Source organism: Drosophila persimilis, unplaced genomic scaffold (genome assembly GCF_003286085.1).
Source record: "Drosophila persimilis strain 14011-0111.01,24,50 unplaced genomic scaffold, DperRS2 tig00000002-arrow-pilon, whole genome shotgun sequence".
Lineage (NCBI taxonomy): Eukaryota > Metazoa > Arthropoda > Insecta > Diptera > Drosophilidae > Drosophila > Drosophila persimilis.
The window spans coordinates 12,454,918-12,473,774 of NW_020825289.1; the positions used below are offsets into that span (position 1 = coordinate 12,454,918).

The following is an 18,857-nucleotide window of genomic DNA, read 5'->3' on the forward strand; positions in this document are numbered from 1 at the left end:
GAGTTTTATTGGACTCACAGGCGATCAGCAACAAAAGAAGACTTGTGCCTCCACATTTCTGTCCTTTCCGAAGAAATGTGGCTAAAAACAAAATACCCTTTACAGGGGCACAGCGCTGGGTAGGGCTTGGGGTCCGGGCCTGGGTCCTACCCGCGAACTATAGTCATGCTGACAGGCAGCGGAAAGGACATTTGTAACGATAACATTCGTTTCTATTTCACAAACCCGACGGCTATGTGTGTGTGTAATGTTCGTATGTGTGACCATTAATTTTGAGCGCGTTTAACATGAAAACTACATGGCAAAACTGATTTGGTGCATCCAGCAGTGTACACAGATACACCCTTACACACATGTGGAGCCTGGACATAGAACGACTGGCAGATAGTTCATGCCCGCGAGCCAACAATGAAACAGTTATACTATAAATAAGTAAGCGAGAGAGGAGGAGTGGCGGAGAGTGGCGGAGGGGAGGAGAGCAAGAAATGGCAAACCGAATGTAATGGGAAAAGCACAAAAAGCGGGTCAGTGCGCACAAAATGCCAGCAATGATGATGATGGCGGATGCCACTGCCGCCGCCGTCGTCGTCATCGCCGTAGCCGTGGCCGTAGCCATGAAGTGTGGCAGCGGCAGTGGGGGCAGCCAGCAGCGGAAACTGACGAAAGCACAGAATAAAATGCTGATATTGCCCAAGCCGTACATCAAGAGGCATGCCAGCGATATGGTCGGGCTGGAAGCAGGGAGGGCACCAGGCAGGGGCTTCGTTCGGAGTGGTGTATTTCACGCAAAATGAAACAAATAAAGGGAGAAAAAATTACAAAAAAAAAAAACAAAATGCGAGCAGACAAAATAATATGGTACGAGCAGCAGTACGAGGCACTGGCACTGGCACTGGCACGGGCACGCCGCTTGTGCTTGTTTCTGTATTATTCCACTGGCATACGCGGCGTATGCGTATTGTAAAAAATAAATAACAGCGCTTAAGAGTATGCTACGAAAACAAGCCAGCAAATATGCACGCGCCACAGCAATTGCAATGGAAATATTTCCGCACACACTCATCCTCCGGCACACACACACTCTCACACATATTAACATGCACACACTCGCATAAAGCAAACACAGAGACAGAAAAGCTTGTTTCAATTTCGCACCAGTTAAATGGCGGTTTGTTTTTAGTGGTTTCTCGGTTTCTCGATTTCCACATATGTATATTTCGCGCCCCGGACAGACAGCAGAACTATGATTACGCTTTAGCCACGCTCTTGAGTGGATCATTCATTACCTGTTGATTGGGGGCCCAGTAGTGAATGTCAGCACTGGCACAAAAGCAGAGAGCCCCCCAATTGAACATAAAGCAATGTGTGCTCGCATCTAGCCGCAGGCAATTAGGTCAGATGTGGGCCTGTGCCCGGCCAACATCCAGCATTACAGGCAGCCTATTTGTCCAGAGCCCTGGGGCATTGGAACTCGGTTTGTGCGTCTCCCCCAACCGCTGCCCAGGTGGCGTCCCCCGTGAGCGGCCCAAACATGTGCATGTTCAGAGCACACACAGCACACACGGGCTGCAAATGTCATTGTCAACTAGCTGGCTTTTTCTGCTGCTGAAAGATAGGACGCCCAACAGTCACCTGGACATCAGACTGGAGGGGACGACGTGTTTCTCCTTGACAGGCAGTCGATAAACAGCTTTCGATGGCATCCTATGCTCCAATGCTAGTGCCACACATCCGTCTCTTGTGCCGGTGCCAGTGCCAGTGCCATTTCCACCAACAATGTCAATTACCAGCGTCCGAACACGTCGAGCCTCATGCCGAATTACCACTTCTGTCTGGCCGATGCTTTCACCTCCATTTTCTTTTTTGTCGACCTTCCATTTTTAAGTGCTATGCAAATTTGGAGCAAAAAGACCTTGCTTTCATCTGATTTGTTCCTTTACTCTCTGTCCTCGTGCTTCTAGTTCTCTCTCTCTCTCTCTCTATCTTCGCATTAGTTTTTCGAGCCTTCCTCTTTGAAGCAAAGCTCCTGCCATTCATTCACATTGCGATTGAGTCCTGGCTCAATAGTCGTCACTTGAGGCCAGTTTGTGGCCAGTTCTGTGTGCGAGCCCTTTACTTTTTGTTGGGAATGCTAAGAGCTGGCTTACGTATTTAGTACGGCCGTTTTAAAAGCGTATAATCGCAGTCGCAGTGTTTTTTGCACCTTTGCCACTGACTTTAAAAAGGGAAATCTAATATTCCAGCCAAAGAAAGAGATTTCTTGCAATGTCAGTGGCAGTCTGCATAAATCACAGCCTTCCCTGGCTGTGCCTTCCTTGACATACTTCGTCGTCTTCCGACGAAGGGGGGGGGGGGGGGGGGGGACTGGACTCATATTGTGAATTCTTGGCATACAGCTACCATTTATTGCATTGTGCTGTGCATCCGATATTTCGCTTTATTATTTCGCTAGTTGCGCTCTTTTTGCTGTGCTACTGAAGAATTGTCAATATTTTCGCAGAGAGAACTGGCCGTATCGTGCAGAGCACCGCCTTGGGTGCTCGGCTGGCCAAAAGGACGAAAGGCACGAACAAACAATACATGTCCGTATCACGGAAAAGCATATATTTGCATGCAAATTGTAAAAATTCATTCACATTGCCAGCATTCCGGCAATCCGGCATTCCTGCATTGATATATTTACCGGAGGAGAATAACACAACAACCAGCGAATCAATCAATCAATGTACGCATTTCATTCAGTCTGTCGATTAAAACCGAATATTTAATGCTGAGCATTCACATAAAGACCGGCCGCCATTAAAGCCCAATTGGTGGTGGCGTCCGAAGTCCGAGATTTGCCACGGAACCCCACCCGGATTCGGAGCCTGAGCGGGTGATTGATTTGAGTCAAATAACTCCGGTATAAGCCAGCTGCCACCGCATCTAAGTGGTGGATTACGCGGCTTAACCGAGTTCCATGCGAATTAAAAACCAATTACGAACAGCCACCGAAACGTTATGCGAAAAAAGAAGACTCCACTAACACGTATGCATGTGTCTTGATAAAGAGTTCTGGCCTGCGAACTAAATTAACCAGAAGATGAACCAAAGCCTGCCAAAGAAATGCTCAACTTTTCGCATTAAGCTGGCCAAGACGAGAAGTAATGCGGCCCATTTGAATGCCGGCCACGTTTCAAATGATGTGAGAACAAGGCTCACAGACCCACGGACAGGGCAGATAGTCCTCCCATCTACATGTAACAGATGGAAGGTCGACCTAAGTACCTCCGCCTCGGCCCACGGCCCTCAGCACACAGTCAGAGGGACCAGTAGGGGCATTATAGTCGAGTATACCCTCTTGACTGTACTTCCAAACAATCGCAACCGAGGGCAAGCACATTTGAACGATCTATGATCGCTATTTCGCCTGGATGAGACTGTGCTCCTCCTGTTACATACACCACTCCGGATACAGTATACCCCCTGCAAGAGCTTACTTTGAGCAGCAGGTATAAATACTTGGAGCACGTGGCAAAAATCTCACCAGGTTCTGCGGGGGAGAGTGAAGCCAAACACAGGTGTCAGCCGGCGGCATATTCACGGGAGTTCCATTAACAACAACAACTCCGGCAGGATATCGTGAAAAGTGCTTAAGCCCTACTTGACGAAGCAACCCCTAACCTTTTTGCTAAAGAGTGCGTTTTGCTATGCTCTCATTGTGTATTTAATAATAATAATCTCGATTGGTTGTTGGGGAGTCTCTCACATGCTGAGTCCCTTACAACATGGCGTTGACGTGAATGGCCAGGACACCATCGTCAGCGGAGCTGCTAATGGAGATGCTGGCGCGTCCATCGGAGCCAACGGTGACGGTCTTGCCGGTGCAGGAGGAGCCGCTCTTCTCGCCGGAGATGACGTCGCAGTAGGTGCCGGCGGGCAGGCCGGTCTGCAGGGAGCTGTTGAGGTCGTAGTTGTCGTTGTTGAAGGCCACGAAGGCCCTGTTTCCACGGCTGAAGGAGATCTGGTTGCTTCCGTTGGACCACCAGTTCTGGAGATCGGCATCGCCGGCGGCGTTCCTGAAGGCCACCATGTTGTAGATCTGGCGCCAGCGGTGCTCGCACACCCATCCGCCGCCGCAGGACTTGTCGCTGTTGAAGGTGGGAGAGGCAATGTTCTGTCCGTCGGTGGTGGGTGGGCCCTGGTCGGTGTCGGTGAAGGAGAAGGAGGACATCACACGGGGAGTGCCGAAGGGATGGGCCAGCATGAAGGCGGAGGCCATCTTGTACTGCTTGGGCACCTTGTAGGTGAGCACATCAGCACCACCTGCACCGTGTCCGCGCTGGTTGTCGTGGTTGTCGACGAAGACGAGCGAGCGATCGGAGGCAGCGAAGCCCCAGCCGGTGCCCCAGTTGGACATGTAGGTCAGCTTGTCCTTGCCGCGGAAGATCTTGCCGATGGAGTCGGAGTGGCGGAACTCGGTGATGGCGCCCAGGCCAGTGTACTCGGTTTTGCTGATGGCCTCGCCACCCATGTCGATGACCTCCTGGACGATGTAGGGCCTGGATCCGGACGCGAAGCCGTGATCGGTGTTCAGGTTCTTGAGGCGGCCATAGATGACGCCCAGATCTGCGGGCCACATGTGCTTGGCAGCGTCCACGCGGAATCCGGCCACACCCAGATCGATCAAGTGGTTCAGGAAATCGGAAACCTTCTCCTGGACGTACGAGTTGCCCTGGTTGAGGTCACGCAGGCCGACCAGCTCGCAGTTGCGCACCTGGTTGGCGTCGTTGTAGTTGGTGATGGCGCAGGTGGGGTTGAAGTCCAGGGAGGAGTAGGGCACTGCGGGGTAGCTCTTGGAGCTGGGGCTGGCGGTGCTGCCGGCTGTGCCGTAGGTGCCGCCATCGGCTGCCATGTGGTTGAAGATGACGTCCACGTAGGTGCGCACTCCGGCGTTGTTGCAGCGCCTGACCATGCTGGCGAACTGCTCCTCGTTGCCGGAACGGGTGGTCAGCTTGTAGGAGATGGGCTGGTAGCGCTCCCACCACGGACGCCCACTCTTCACGGCGTTCTCGTTGACGGGCGACACCTGGGAAGGAGGCAGAGATGAGGGGGAGATGAGGATTGGGCGAGGAGGGAAGCTCTCCGGACGGATCTTACCTGAAGACCGGCGTAGCCCTGGGGGCCCAGGAAGTTCTCGCACTCGGCGGCGATGTCGTCCCACTTCCACTCGAAGAGGTGGACCATGCCGCTGCGGCCACCAACGTAGTTGGTGTTGAACTGGGCGCTGGCGATCGCCAGGAAGGCGATGCACCCGAGGGTCTTTGTCAGGAACATGTTGATGCTAGATGGAACCTATGTTTCACTCTGATTGCATTGAGATTTCTGGGGCTGCTTTTATAGGGGTCGCCGTTGACTTCGCGTTGACTTCGCGGGGAGTGATTTGCGATTCGATCTTATCGGCAGGCTTCACTCACTTCTTTCTCTCTGGGTGTGGGGCATCACAGTGAAAGCCGGGCCAGACGTTGTGGCTGATTGCGGGTGTTTTGGCAGGGGACTGGGCCGGTGCTTGCGAACTGGCGCTGATGATTAGTTAAGTGGCTAATTATTTGAATTACTAATCAGACTAATTCGGGGGCGATTGCGGAATCTGAAGTAGTCATCGGGACACTGCATTTCCCTGATATCGCCTCATGGGCTTGATTTGTGGTCCACTCCGGCTGCATGCTACTCAGAGCGTGATCGCGGTGAGCTCCCGCCTCGCAGATCATCCGATAATGGCGAAAAGTGGAACCCCTGGAATGCCAAATGTATAATATTAGCTGATTATTGATTAATGGTGGTGTTTTTCGTAGATTTTCTCTGACAGGAAATCATAGTCCAGCATGATAATGATAATTATTGAAAGGCAGGCCCCAAATCAAAACTATTTTGAAATGGTCTTTCCGTTGATATAAGCGGGGGGGCAATAAATATTAAAATATTAAAGTCCAGCGCGTATCTGAAATGCGAACTAAAAAGGGGCCCAAGTCCTGGCTCTATCATGGGGGGAGTTTGAGGAACTCGAGGTAAATTGATGTCGCACATTAGAGCTCCTAAAAATTACATTTGCCAACATTTATCTTGCATTTTTTATGCGCGTGGAACCGAAAAGGAGACCGAAACAGAAGACCGACTACAGATTTCAACCGCTGTGCAACCGCTGGCAAAAATCTCACCAGGGGCTGGTACGACGTAACTCCAAAGGTTTCTTAATAAAATTATGAACCACTGGGGCGAAGTTGATGAGAGATACCCAACGAGTGTGGGGAGGGGGGCTGGGGGCAGGGAGGCTGGGAGGCTGGGAAGAGAATCAAAAAACGCAAAACGCTTAAAGTTTAAGTGTAATTGAAAACGACAATCTCAGGCAGGAAGCTGAGGCTTAGAGAGTGCTGGTGTAACCCCAGGCCGAGTATTAATTTAACTTTACGTGGCCGCCTCCCGGCTGAACTTGGGGCCGGAGTTTGCAAGGCGGAAGTTATCGTGAGCTGAGCTTGGCTTTGACTTAAGTGTTGACTGTTGACTGATGACTGATGGGAAATGTCTCTCTAGAACGGATATTTCGATTTTTTAAATTTATTGTTTTACGATCACAATTTAGATTTAAATTTTTTTTGGGAAGTCAGCTGTTCCTAGGCCATGTCTGTGTGCGGCGATTCGTGGCTCATGTTCGGCACCCGCGACTTTTACAAGGTGCTGGACGTCTCACGCGGAGCTATGCCGAGGGCCATACGCAGCGCTGCCTATCAGCTGATCATGGCGGAGCACCCGGGCCAGAGGCCTGCCAAGCAGCGCAGGAAGGCCCTGCAGAAGTGCCATCTCGTCTTCAGAATTATGAGCATCCTGACCAACGACAAGCAGCGGGCTCTGTACGATTCCCCGTCCGAGTTCCCCCCGGAGAGTGCCAGCTGTGAGCTGGACCTGGCCTTCGCCACGGTGCTGGACCTGTGCGCGTGCCTGTTGGGAAACCGCCAGGACCGGTCGGGTGTCTGCGAGCTCTTCCAGAAACACTACAAGGGCTCGCAGCTGGAGCTGGCGGACATCAAGGCTGCCTACACGCTGGGCAAGGGCTGTATGGATCGCTTGTTTATCGAACTGCCCCTGATGACGGTCCGGGATGAGCCACGCATCCGAAAGATCATCAAGAAGCTGATTAAGTCCAACGACTTGCCCGAGTACAGTAAATTCATCAACGAATCCGTGGAAAAACGGCGGCGACGTCGCCTGAAGTTCGCTGTCTACGAAGCCAAGTCCAAGACCGAGAACAATGAGGATGGCCTTCCACAAATTTAAGTTACATTAAAGACACCCAAAACTGCAGGCAAAGTGCATGATGTGTTTGAAATGCAAATTGAACCTACCTTTGAGTTTCGGGTAACAAGTTTTAAGACAATATTTTGTTTGGCACTTTGTCTTTTGTCCCGAAAATCATAAATAATGTTGGGCAAAAGGCAATAGGCAAAAGGCAAAGGGAAACTTTGGGGAAAGTTGAGTTTTGAGTTGCCTTTCTGATGACCTTTTTTCTGCCTTTATCGTGCCACATTATTTGCGGCTTTATTTATGTGCAAAGTTGTACAATTAATTTATGTTTCACTGCAAAGCAGGGCCCCTTTCCTGTCGAGTACAACAATAATTATGGCCCTGTAGGACTGGGGACAGGACAGCAGCGAAAAATGCAAAGGGAAGCAGCCTCTCTCTCTCTCTCTCTCTGCTGTACAATCTGTAATTTCCATGACAGAACAACAACTCCGACAGCTACTTCGTTCGACTGCTGTCAAAGAAATCGCAGCGCCCTCCTTGGAGCCGCCAAGAAGTTCCAGTTGCCTTGGCAATGCTCAGGAGCAGCCATCATCGAAGTTCCTGAATCTATTTAACAGTTGCTTAACTTTCAGTTTGGCTGTGCTTCAGGTATTTCTATAATTAACCCGGCCATCGGAATGACATTGAACAGACGATAAAAACAATTTGAAAGACAGCATCTGGAGTAGTAGAGTAGAGTGGAAACCATCAAATAACATTATCTCTATAAATTCTTCATTTTCTGCACAACATTCGGACAGCAATCTGTCGTTTTTTTCCCCTGTATTTATTCGGACTGTCTGTGGCGTTTATATAAATGATTTAAAAGCCAGAACTGTTGCTCTTCATACACACTGCACTGCACTCGATCCAAACTTGTTTGTTATGCGTTCAAAGTTGGGGCCAACTTCTGGCTATGGCGCCAGACAAACTTCTGCCTGTGCATCTGTCAGTATTTCTTTTGTATTCTCTTGCACGCGGCATCTGAAGAGTGCCGGGGTATACTGCACAAAATATAAAGGACTTGGTGCAGCCGTGTGGATCTGGGAGCCTGCATGGAAGGTGTACAGCTCCTAAGTGCAATCACATATTGGTATATTAAATTTGCGGGTATTCAGTAGTCGTTTATGCTTGCTGAGAGAGCGGAGTACAACGGCTTTGAATGCAGGACTTTGATTATATTTCAGAATGTTCAAATTACCTGCCTTTTCCCAGACGTATGATGCCACATACATACATATGAAATCAAATCAGAGACCAGCCACATCAGAAGGCAGTCATAAAACACGAGTACGACTTATTCGGATTGGCGCACGGATTGGATGCCCGTACATGGGGATTTTAATAAATGTCAGGTCTGGCCGTTGCCTGCGGTAAGAGTGATTGATTTATGTCACAATATTTTGCTGGTACTCTCCCCGTCTGACCCCTGGCCCCATCCACCAGCTCGGCCAGCCGCTCGGTGCGACTGTGCGACTGTGCAACTGTGTGGCAGACATGGCAAAATTAATTTCCATTGCAGTGGTTTTGGCAATGGAGTTTGCATCTCAACTTGGCTTCTGATTCTGCTGCATTTGTCAGGCGAAAATGGTGAAATTCGATTTGGGTCGTTTTCAATTTGCGGCTGCACTTTTATCCACCAGCACCGGTTCACCGCCGCCTCTGAGTTCCACCATTTTCTGCTGCAAAAAGGCCAACTGTCAAACCATTACAAAAATTTGCAGCCAACTGTCATAAAAGTCGACATCATTAAAATGTCATAAAGTTGGCATTTCACCCGCCAAAGCATCTTAGTACCGAACTGTCAATCCACCCAACTATTCAGTGGACCACCCGCACAACCAACCACCCACCCGCCCACACGCCCAACCATCCACACAGACGCTGCTGCTGCGGGTCGCAAGGGAGACGCTCGGTGAAATGTGCAAAAATTTCGCGCACTTCCGTTACATTTCGCATCCTTTCTGGCTGTTTATTTTTCGGCGGCGCTTCCTCTAGACAAACCGCAACGGATGCACCGCCGTGCACCATCCACCGCTTCTGGATTCTGGCCCTCCTTCGTGGCATCTTTCTCTGACAAAACAAATGGCGAAAACTGTTTCGCCTTAAAGAATTCTCAGAAATGCAGTCGAGTCCATGAAAATTTTATTTTATTTAAATTGTTTCCTCCCGCCCCCTACTGCCATTTCGGGGGCATGGGGTTAGGCCCCGATGTGTCCATAAAAGTATCAAATACTTTTGGGTTATTCGATACGCATTAATCATTCGCAGTGGTGGCCCCAAACGAAAGTAAATCCCGATTGGGGCATATAAATCGAGATAAATCCATAAAATCATATTCGATTGTTCCGCTCAACGCTCGAACCAAAGCCATTAAAATGTATTTCAGGGCAATCGTTTTGAAGGCTAATTAAGTGCTGGCATTATCCCAGGCTGCCAGGCCTCCTAATTAATGAGCCGCAACAAGCTAGCAGACAAACACAGGGCTGACTGGCTGACTGGCTGGCTGGCTGGCTGGCTGGAGGTGTGGCAGTAATGTTAAATTAAAGTTCAATTGACCAGAGCCGTGGCAGAGGTCGTTAATTTAGCCCTTAATCGCTAATACGGCTGGATGGTTCTGTTCGGCTGGCTGTTCAGCCCAAAGCAAGATTCATTGGAGAGTGCTCGCCTCGGTCTCAGTGTCGCTTCTCGTGCTCTTCCAGGGTGAATCCTCATCCTCCTCCTCCTGCTGATTCTCCTCTTCTGACTCGTGGCCGCAGTCGTTGGGATCTCCAAACGTGTTTAACTGCACATCTTTGTAGTGACACATCGTGACTACCGCCCCCACCAAGAGCAATATGAACAGGATGAAGTTGTCGCGGGCCACCTCCACCTCGATGCCCCAGAGGTACTTGATCACTTTCGCGGAGCAGCCGCCGCAGCCCGGTTCCCCACAGCAGGCGCCACTGGCCCAGTGGCGTTCCTCGGCTGAGATTTGGTAGTCAATTAGGCCCATTCGGCCGCAGCAGCCTAGCTCCTCCTCCAGCCGCCCAATCTTGTCGTTCCTCCACAGCAGCAGCGCCATCCTCGTGGCGGAGAGCTCGAAGCGTGATCGATACACAAACCGCGTCGCCGCTATGCTCAGGGTGTACAGCAGCAGCAGTAAGCTAAAAAACATGTAGCCAGCAAATTTGATCAGGCCCGGGCACCGGGCCATGCGGATGCCCACGATGGCGTTCAGGATGTACCCCGCCGTGGTGAGGAAGCGCATCATGAACATCCAGGCCATTAGGACGCCCGGGAAGACGGTGGCCTCCCGGAGCAGTGTGTACTTCACGTACATGTGGTTGAACACATCCATCAGAAAGATGAGCCCGGCCAGCAGCAGCACCACATTGATCTGCAGCACACAGTCGTGCGATATGCGACACCCACGGCACAATCTCACCATCGTCGGGAAAATTTGATTCTGTTTATTTGCTTTGAAGTGGAGCGAGCTCGTTTTGAAGTTGGCCAGGCAGCCACCTGAGTTTGGGTTGGTTTTGGGTGGCTAATATCAACATTTGGCTAGCTGTCACCTCATTCGGCTGCCTGCCCCCTGCCCCCTGCCCCCTCCCCTTGTACCGACTCCCGACCAGTCCTGACTTGTTGCCACGGTTTCAAGTGCAAATGAGTTTGCCTTTGACGAACCTCAAATGCCGCACCTGTTGCGAGCCGCGCCGCAATAAAAACAGCTGGATGAAATTAAATATTTGTGCGGTGGCTTGAGTCAACCTTTCTCTGATTGCTCATACGCACTGTGGGCACGGAAAGGCTCAGGCTCAGGCTCAGGCACTGGCTGATGGACAGCCAATATATGCTGTACTGTCATTTATTCTTACTGTTTGCTCAGTGAGCCTTTAACGGAAGGATTCTGGCTGCAGGCAGCCACTCATTCGAGAGCCGAAAACCATACATTTTGCTAAAAAAAATTGTTTGGGGTATTTAAAGAAAAGCGACGCCTATTCGCTCGTGTTTGGAAAATGCTTTGAAGCTGAAACGCCAATCTGTTGCCACTTGTCTGAACAGCGACGGGTCTCGCAAAAAGGAAAAAACAATTGCTGCAAATACTCGTACAAGTTCAAGTACAATCAACCCGCTGTGAAGTGCCGCCCATTGGCCGACGGCCCAAGCGGAAGTGTCGTTAGCGCCATTTTGCCTTTATTTACTCGAAAATTTTCGCCGAAATTCTCGCCTGATGTGAGCACCATTGGCTAATGTGGCTAATTTAGAGCCAACTCGAGACACTCTCAGCTCTGTCAGCCGGCCAGGGAGCCTTCGATTTCAGCTGCTGCCAATTGAGCTAAAGCGTTTAATTAAAAAGTTTCCCCAGTCAATGTTCCATTTACCCTTTGTGGCGGGTCAGAGACTGTCGTCCTTTGCTAATTCAATGAGCAAACTGCAGCTGGGGCGCTTGTCCCAATCGGGATTCGGAGTTGACTTGACTTGGAACTGACAACGCCTCTACACCTGTTTCGGCCGGCAATCGGCCCAATGGCCCAATGATTTACGGCTCTCGGCCTGTTGGAAATTAATTGAAATTGAGCTTGTCGCGCGTCGCTCTCAGGCATAGAACTGTTTATTTCACACAGAGCTGTGAACTTAATTGAATGTTTACCATTTTGTGGCAATATAATACCTATAAAATAAGCTGCACTATGAAGTTTCTATAAAATAATCAATTTGGCTTACAGATTGTAATTACTTGCATAAGCTTCGAGGTATTTAATTCGAGAATTATTCAATAAACCCCCTCTCAAAGTAGAGTGCCAATTGACAGCCGCTTGATGAAGGTGCAAAGGTACTCCCAACCGTAGACTGGACTTTGATGGGCTTTGGAGCTATTACGCCATGCCTTGTGAACTGCTGCAGACTGCAGCCTGTTCATCGTTTAGCTATATGCATGTGCAAACTCTTACACTTCCAAGGAGAGCCAGGTGCTAAGTGCCACCGCCATCACCTTATCTGCCCGGCATTTGAACACGGCAAAGACGCTGCTCCACTGAAGGCCCTGGGCGTTGAGGGGGCCGAGAGTTCGGTGCCGCAGCTCCTCGTCGAACTGTTACCCTAACCCTAATTGATTTCGGTTGACGAGCTTGCAAGTGTCGCTCATGAATTTCCCATGGCGGGCGATTGATGAGCTTATAATCACGGCACGGTCGGGCATATAAAAGCCGCGCGACTTCAGTCCAGGTGCAACAATCGAGAATCTTGAGGAGTCAGGATGGTGCTGCGTAAAATCTTCCCGGCCATGTACACGCTGTCGGAGGAGGCCCCGGCCTGCTCTCGGAATGGGACTCTGTACTTGATGCGCTGCATCTTTGTGATGGGAGTGCGAAAGCCACCGGCTCGATTCTTCGTGGCCTACTGCCTGTGGTCTATCGTCATGAACCTCAGCTCGACGTTCTACCAGCCCATCGCCTTTCTGACTGGGTACATCAGCCATCTGTCTGAACTCTCAGCGGGGGAGTTACTCACCTCCCTTCAGGTGGCCTTTAACGCCTGGACCTGCTCCGCCAAGGTCCTGATCGTTTGGGCGCTCATCAAGCACTTCGACGATGCCAACGACATTTTGGACGAAATGGACAGGCGCCTCACCCAGCCCAGCGAACGCCTCCGTGTCCATCAGGCCGTTTCCAAGAGCAACCGAATCTTCTTCATCTTCATGACCGTCTACATGTCGTACGCCACCAACACGTGCCTCACTGCCATCGTGATGGGGAAACCGCTCTACCAAAACTACTATCCGTACCTCGACTGGCGCTCCAGCTCGTGGCAGCTGGGTCTGCAGACGGGCTTAGAGTACTTTGCCATGGCCGGTGCTTGCCTGCAGGACGTCTGTGCTGACTGTTATCCCGTCAACTTTGTCCTCGTGCTCCGTGCCCACATGTCCATTTTCGCGGACCGCCTAAGACAGTTGGGCAGCGACCCTGAGGAGAGCCCCGAGCAGCGCTACGAGCAACTAATTCAGTGCATCCAGGACCACAAGACCATACTGCGGTGGGTTGAGCGTCGCTTATTGTGGAATGGTTCTTTAATCCAAGGTGTGGATCCTTTGCAGTTTCGTGGATTGTTTGCGTCCCGTGATTTCGGGCACCATTTTTGTGCAGTTCCTCGTTGTGGGCCTGGTCCTTGGCTTGACGCTCATCAACATCGTGCTTTTTGCCAATCTGGGATCGGCCATTGCTGCCCTGTTCTTCATGACCGCTGTTCTGCTGGAGACCACTCCGTTCTGCATTCTCTGCAACTACCTCACAGACGACTGCTACAACCTGGCGGACGCTCTTTTCGAGTCGAACTGGATCGATGGCGAGCAGCGCTACAAGAAGACGCTCATGTACTTCCTGCAGAAGCTCCAGCAGCCCATCAAGTTCATGGCCATGAACGCTTTTCCCATTTCCGTGGGCACCAACATTGTTGTGAGTATCCAAAACGAATTTTCGGGGAATTTATGAGTACTCGAGCAAAGGGGTTTCCTTGTAGGTCACCAAGTTTTCGTTCTCAGTCTTTACGCTGGTCAAGCAAATGAATATTGCGGAGAAGCTGGCCAAGGTCGAAGGGGAAGCCGATTTCAATTAATAAGTGAAATTTAAAAGCGAATATTTGTCTAGCAAACGCAGAGCACACAGCAAGCACTGAACGTACTATTGAAGGATTTTGAAGTAACTTTATCCTCTTCAGAGGAGAAAGGTTTCCTGCTTCAAACGAAAGCAGAGAAAAGAGAGACGAAAGCACAGCGCTGTTTTCCGCACACAGAAATGATTGAAATTTTAGATACCTTTGGGTGGACAATGCTGCTTGGGAGGACACTCATTCCCAAAGGTTCGGGCAGCACTCTGGCCATGCACTGAACAAATTTACTAAAACTAAAAAAACCTTTTACGAGCTGTACTTTTTTCTAGCCCACTATGGCTCCACTGCGTAAATGGAATAAAATATAATTACACTTACAATGTTTAATGAATAATAGTTTTTTATCTATGACAAGGTTATTTTTTTAACTAAAAAAATTTTATATATATATATATTTTTTTTTTGCTAATTCTTTTATTTTTTTGTTCTTTGATTAAACCTGATTAAGTTGCCACAAAAGGTAGCAACTTTGTTACAATAAACTCCATATTTTCCATCTGAAAAAAATGTGCTACTCTAAAAAAAAAAGGAAAATTAAGAAACAAAACCTGGCCATAAAAAAAAAACACGATAATTCAGAAAAAGGCCGTTTGCCATAAGCCTTAAAGTAATTAAAGTAACTTTGTTACAATAAACTCCATATTTTCCATCTGAAAAAAATGTGCTACTCTAAAAAAAAAGGAAAATTAAGAAACAAAACCTGGCCATAAAAAAAAAACACGATAATTCAGAAAAAGTCCATTTTCCAAAAGCCTTAAAGTAATTAACTCTGGAATTTAGTATATACAGACCTGCAAGGTTTTTTCGAAGAACCATCTGCTGGGTGTTGTTCGTCAAATTACAAACGTACTTACTCAATAGAAATTGTACATGTCAGCCCACGTTACGTACTATTATTCTAAGTAGATCTCTTAGAGATGAGGTCTTCTTGCAACTGGCGAAATCAAAGGGGGGAATAGTCGGCATAGCCGACTGTGATTGTCATTTAAATACAACGGTTGTGGTACAATGACGGTGCTTGGGTAATCCTAATTGAAGACTGCACTTTGACGCGCTCTCTGCAAATGAAATTTGAACTATTACCCCTCGCTCTGTGAACCGCTGCAGCCTGCTGCTCTTCGACGAAACAGAGAGCCATCATTTATTTATATGCAAGTGTAAACTTTTACACTTCTCCGGAGCGTTACGTGCTAAGCGCCGCCGCCATCGCCGTAACCCGTCGGGCATTCGGATTGGACGAGGACGCTGCTCCACTGAAGCCTTTGGGCGTTGAGGGTGCCGTCCGTTCGGTGCAGCGGGTGCTCGCCGAGGTGCTGAACAACTGTTACCCTAACCATAATTGATTTCGGTTGACGAGTTTAGACGTGTCGCTCATGAATTTTCCATGTCCTGCGACTCAATCACGCCACGGTCGGACGTATAAAAGGCTTCAATCCAGTTTGAAGCATCGACACTCAACTGGAGGCAGGATGGTGCTGCGTAAAGTCTTCCCGGCCATGTTCACGCTGCCGAAGGAAGCCCCGGCCTGCTCTCGGAATGGGACTCTGTACTTGCTGCGCTGCATCTTTCTAATGGGAGTGCGAAGGCCACCGGCTCGATTCTTCGTTGTCTACTGCCTGTGGTCCTTTGCCCTAAATCTCTGCTCTACGTTCTACCAGCCCATCGGCTTCCTGACTGGGTACATCAGCCATCTCTCAGAGTTCTCTCCGGGGGAGTTCCTCACCTCCCTTCAGGTGGCCTTTAACGCCTGGTCCTGCTCCACCAAGGTCCTGATCGTTTGGGCGCTCGTCAAGCACTTCGACGATGCCAACGACATTTTGGACGAAATGGACAGGCGCCTCACCCAACCCAGCGAACGCCTCCGTGTCCATCAGGCCGTTTCCAGGAGCAACCGCATCTTCTTTATCTTCATGACCGTCTACATGGTGTATGCCACCAACACGTTCCTCACTGCGATCCTGATGGGCAGGCCGCCCTACCAGAACTACTATCCGTACCTGGACTGGCGCTCCAGCTCGTGGCAGCTGGGTCTCCAGTCGGGACTGGAATATTTCGCCATGGCCGGTGCCTGCTTTCAGGACGTCTGTGTGGACTGTTATCCCGTCAACTTTGTCCTCGTGCTCCGTGCCCACATGTCCATTTTCGCGGACCGCCTAAGACAGTTGGGCAGCGACCCTGGGGAGAGCCCCGAGCAGCGCTACGAGCAACTAATTCAGTGCATCCAGGACCACAAGACCATACTGCGGTGGGTTGAGCGTCCACTTATTGTGGAATGGTTCTTTAATCGATCTTGTCCTGGATCCTTTGCAGTTTCGTGGATTGTTTGCGTCCCGTGATTTCGGGCACCATTTTTGTGCAGTTCCTCGTTGTGGGCCTGGTCCTTGGCTTCACACTCATCAACATTGTGCTGTTCGCTAATCTGGGATCGGCAATCGCCGCCCTGTCCTTCATGGCCGCTGTTCTGCTGGAGACCACCCCGTTCTGCATTCTCTGCAACTACCTCACAGACGACTGCTACAACCTGGCGGACGCTCTTTTCGAGTCGAACTGGATCGATGGCGAGCAGCGCTACAAGAAGACGCTCATGTACTTCCTGCAGAAGCTCCAGCAGCCCATCACCTTCATGGCCATGAACGTATTTCCCATCTCCGTGGGCAGCAACATCAGTGTGAGCATCAAATCAGTCCCGATTGTGCTGGAAATTGTGGGTAACTAATGCTCTGCCTTGCAGGTCACCAAGTTTTCGTTCTCAGTCTTTACGCTGGTCAAGCAAATGAATATTTCGGAGAAGCTCTCCAAGGTCGAAGGGGAAGCCGATTAACAAAAGAGTTCTCTTCGAAGGCACACGTTTTTCGCTCTTTCAACATATACCTAAACCCGAATAAAATCCTTTTAACAATCGTTTGGTTAATATAAATTCGAGCATTTATTAGCCGTTTAAAAGCAAGTTACTTGCAGTGCGATATACATTATAGTCTACTGAGTTGCTTTCATTGAAATTGTCACTAGATCTAAATTTTTTCCTACAAAGAACGATGCACTGGACTCTAAAATCGAGGCGCTCGCGTTGAATTCGCTATATTTTAGAGCTGATTGGATCTAAAAGAGAAACGGAGAAGGGTGGCCATTTTCAGAGTTATTTAAAAGTTTGTATCTCGTCTTAGTTATAGAAAATCAATGGGGGAATCATGGGAACGGCGAGAAGCCAGAGAGTAGTAGTAGTCCTCATTCGTCCTTAAACTTATCGGCTATGTTCATTTGCTTGGTGATGGTGATGACGGAGAAGGCGAACTTGGCCACCTGAAAGTAGGCCAAAGTATGTTCAACTTGTAGCAGATTTAATTGTTAGCCTGCGGGCGGGGCCTGGGAAGCAGAGTGCTCCCACAATGCCGACAATCGGCACTTGGCACTTACGCTGATGTTGCTGCTCATGGATATCTGAAAGATGCCGCCGGCAATGAAGACGATGGGCCGCTGCACGTTCTGCAGGAAATAGAGGAGCGTCATCTTGTAGCGGCGAGAGGCGTCCACCCACTTGGACTGGAAGATGGCGTGCGTGAGGGCGTCGCAGTCCTCCATGATGAGATTGCAGGTGTAGCAGAAGGGGAACGTCTGCAGGAGAATGGTGATGACGAACATGAAGGAGGCGATGCCGGTCCACAGGTCCGAGAAGAAGAACACGTTGATCAGCGTCAGACCCAGCACAATGCCGCACAGCAGGAACTGGGTGAAGATGGTCCCCGAAATAACGGGCTTGATCGTCTCGCAGAACCTGAAAAAGTGGACGGACAAGAGGTTAGGGCACTGAAGTCACTGCAAAAACACAAACAGGCCTGCCCACAGTATAATAATCTTGTGATCCAAGATGCAGTTGACCAGCTCCTCGTAGTTCTCGGCCTCGCTCATCGCCTCGTCGGTGCGCAGCCGCTGGATGCGCTCTCGCAGCATGTCCAGGTGGACGCGCAGGATGAGGGTGTAGACCAGTGGGTAGGTGTCGGAGAGCTGATCCTGGAGCACGGCCCCCGACATCACGACGTACTCGAGGGTGGACGCCAGCCACAGATTCCCCCGGCCGTCGCGCCAGTCGATGTAGGGGTTGTAGAGCTGCCAGGGTGGCCGCCCGCTCAGCACCGAGCTGAGGTAGGTGGACCCCGCGTAGGTGCAGTAGACGAACGTGAAGATGAGAAAGGCGTGGTTGCTGAGCGCCACCACGCGGTGGATTTTCTCGCGCTCCTCGACGGAGGTGCAGCGCAGATCCAGCTTGTCCAGCAGATCCTTGGCCTTGATGAGCCGCCACAGCTGCGAGTAGGTGATGGCCGTCTTCACCGAGGACCCATACGCGTTGAAGCACACCTGCAGCGAGGTGAGGAACTCGCCCGGCGAGAACGACTTGATCTGGGTCATGTAGCTGCCCAGGAAACCCAGCGGCAGGTACGTGGTGGACCACACGAACGTCATCAGGGTCCAGAAGAGGTAGACGTAGCGCACCACCCCAGACTTGGGCGGCACCCAGCCTATGAACTTCATCGCCCTGAACAGGTAAATGCAGCCATCCCGAGAGCCCACCTTCTCCGTCAGCGGGGCTGGTCGTATTAGCTTGAAGACCATCCTGGGGCCAGTGTGTGCCGCGGCTCCCTGGCGGGCTGCTTATATAGTCGAAATTTGTGACATTTTTCTGGATGAAGTTTTCAATGAATTCGAAAAGTTTTCGTTAAGTTTCGGGCACTTGCTGTTGTTGAATTATTCACTTGAGAATTGCTCCCTGTGCGCTGTGCGCTGTGCGCTGTGCTCTGTGCGATGTGCGCTGTGCGCCGTTATGTTTAATTAACAAAGTCAAGAGTCTCGGCCTCTCATTCGTTTCGGCTCTGATGCATGAATGCCGCCGGTGC

At 50.3% G+C, this 18,857-nt stretch overlaps 6 protein-coding genes across 6 annotated transcripts; 3 read left to right on the forward strand and 3 right to left on the reverse strand.

Annotated features, from left to right (window-relative positions):
* Positions 1-3,727: 3,727 nt before the first annotated feature.
* Positions 3,728-5,340, reverse strand: LOC6602151 (alpha-amylase A). The gene is made up of 2 exons (XM_026986903.1): positions 5,140-5,340; positions 3,728-5,068 (listed from the first exon to the last, which is right to left on the reverse strand). The coding sequence occupies exons 1-2, from the start codon at positions 5,314-5,316 to the stop codon at positions 3,761-3,763; spliced, it is 1,485 nt and encodes a 494-aa protein (XP_026842704.1). The 5' UTR covers positions 5,317-5,340; the 3' UTR covers positions 3,728-3,760.
* Positions 5,341-6,576: 1,236 nt separating this feature from the next.
* Positions 6,577-7,347, forward strand: LOC6602150 (J domain-containing protein CG6693). Its single transcript, XM_002027061.2, has one exon. It carries the CDS (start codon positions 6,658-6,660, stop codon positions 7,309-7,311), a length of 654 nt encoding a protein of 217 aa, XP_002027097.1. The 5' UTR covers positions 6,577-6,657; the 3' UTR covers positions 7,312-7,347.
* A 2,265-nt stretch (positions 7,348-9,612) lies between these two features.
* Positions 9,613-10,937, reverse strand: LOC6602149. The gene has a single exon (XM_002027060.2). The coding sequence runs from the start codon at positions 10,745-10,747 to the stop codon at positions 9,968-9,970; it is 780 nt and encodes a 259-aa protein (XP_002027096.1). The 5' UTR covers positions 10,748-10,937; the 3' UTR covers positions 9,613-9,967.
* A 1,092-nt stretch (positions 10,938-12,029) lies between these two features.
* On the forward strand, positions 12,030-14,285 carry LOC6602148 (odorant receptor 42a). The gene is made up of 3 exons (XM_002027059.2): positions 12,030-13,335; positions 13,397-13,754; positions 13,819-14,285. The coding sequence occupies exons 1-3, from the start codon at positions 12,560-12,562 to the stop codon at positions 13,912-13,914; spliced, it is 1,230 nt and encodes a 409-aa protein (XP_002027095.1). The 5' UTR covers positions 12,030-12,559; the 3' UTR covers positions 13,915-14,285.
* A 1,152-nt stretch (positions 14,286-15,437) lies between these two features.
* LOC6602132 (odorant receptor 42a) lies at positions 15,438-16,839 on the forward strand. Its single transcript, XM_002027058.2, has 3 exons — positions 15,438-16,213; positions 16,279-16,636; positions 16,700-16,839. The coding sequence occupies exons 1-3, from the start codon at positions 15,438-15,440 to the stop codon at positions 16,787-16,789; spliced, it is 1,224 nt and encodes a 407-aa protein (XP_002027094.1). The 3' UTR covers positions 16,790-16,839.
* Positions 16,840-16,904: 65 nt separating this feature from the next.
* LOC6602127 (odorant receptor 42b) lies at positions 16,905-18,576 on the reverse strand. Its single transcript, XM_002027057.2, has 3 exons — positions 17,810-18,576; positions 17,383-17,740; positions 16,905-17,268 (listed from the first exon to the last, which is right to left on the reverse strand). Exons 1-3 carry the CDS (start codon positions 18,574-18,576, stop codon positions 17,194-17,196), a joined length of 1,200 nt encoding a protein of 399 aa, XP_002027093.1. The 3' UTR covers positions 16,905-17,193.
* Positions 18,577-18,857: the final 281 nt, after the last annotated feature.

Coding starts and splice junctions, on each gene's coding strand:
- LOC6602151 (XM_026986903.1), bottom strand. CDS start 5,316: ATGTTCCTGACAAAGACCCTCGGGTGCATCGCCTTCCTGGCGATCGCC. Junction 5,069..5,139: donor AGGGCTACGCCGGTCTTCAG/GTAAGATCCGTC, acceptor CCTCCTTCCCAG/GTGTCGCCCGTCAACGAGAA.
- LOC6602150 (XM_002027061.2), top strand. CDS start 6,658: ATGTCTGTGTGCGGCGATTCGTGGCTCATGTTCGGCACCCGCGACTTT.
- LOC6602132 (XM_002027058.2), top strand. CDS start 15,438: ATGGTGCTGCGTAAAGTCTTCCCGGCCATGTTCACGCTGCCGAAGGAA. Junction 16,214..16,278: donor GACCACAAGACCATACTGCG/GTGGGTTGAGCG, acceptor GATCCTTTGCAG/TTTCGTGGATTGTTTGCGTC. Junction 16,637..16,699: donor CCGTGGGCAGCAACATCAGT/GTGAGCATCAAA, acceptor TCTGCCTTGCAG/GTCACCAAGTTTTCGTTCTC.
- LOC6602127 (XM_002027057.2), bottom strand. CDS start 18,576: ATGGTCTTCAAGCTAATACGACCAGCCCCGCTGACGGAGAAGGTGGGC. Junction 17,741..17,809: donor GATCACAAGATTATTATACT/GTGGGCAGGCCT, acceptor CCACTTTTTCAG/GTTCTGCGAGACGATCAAGC. Junction 17,269..17,382: donor CCATGAGCAGCAACATCAGC/GTAAGTGCCAAG, acceptor GCCTACTTTCAG/GTGGCCAAGTTCGCCTTCTC.
- LOC6602149 (XM_002027060.2), bottom strand. CDS start 10,747: ATGGTGAGATTGTGCCGTGGGTGTCGCATATCGCACGACTGTGTGCTG.
- LOC6602148 (XM_002027059.2), top strand. CDS start 12,560: ATGGTGCTGCGTAAAATCTTCCCGGCCATGTACACGCTGTCGGAGGAG. Junction 13,336..13,396: donor GACCACAAGACCATACTGCG/GTGGGTTGAGCG, acceptor GATCCTTTGCAG/TTTCGTGGATTGTTTGCGTC. Junction 13,755..13,818: donor CCGTGGGCACCAACATTGTT/GTGAGTATCCAA, acceptor GTTTCCTTGTAG/GTCACCAAGTTTTCGTTCTC.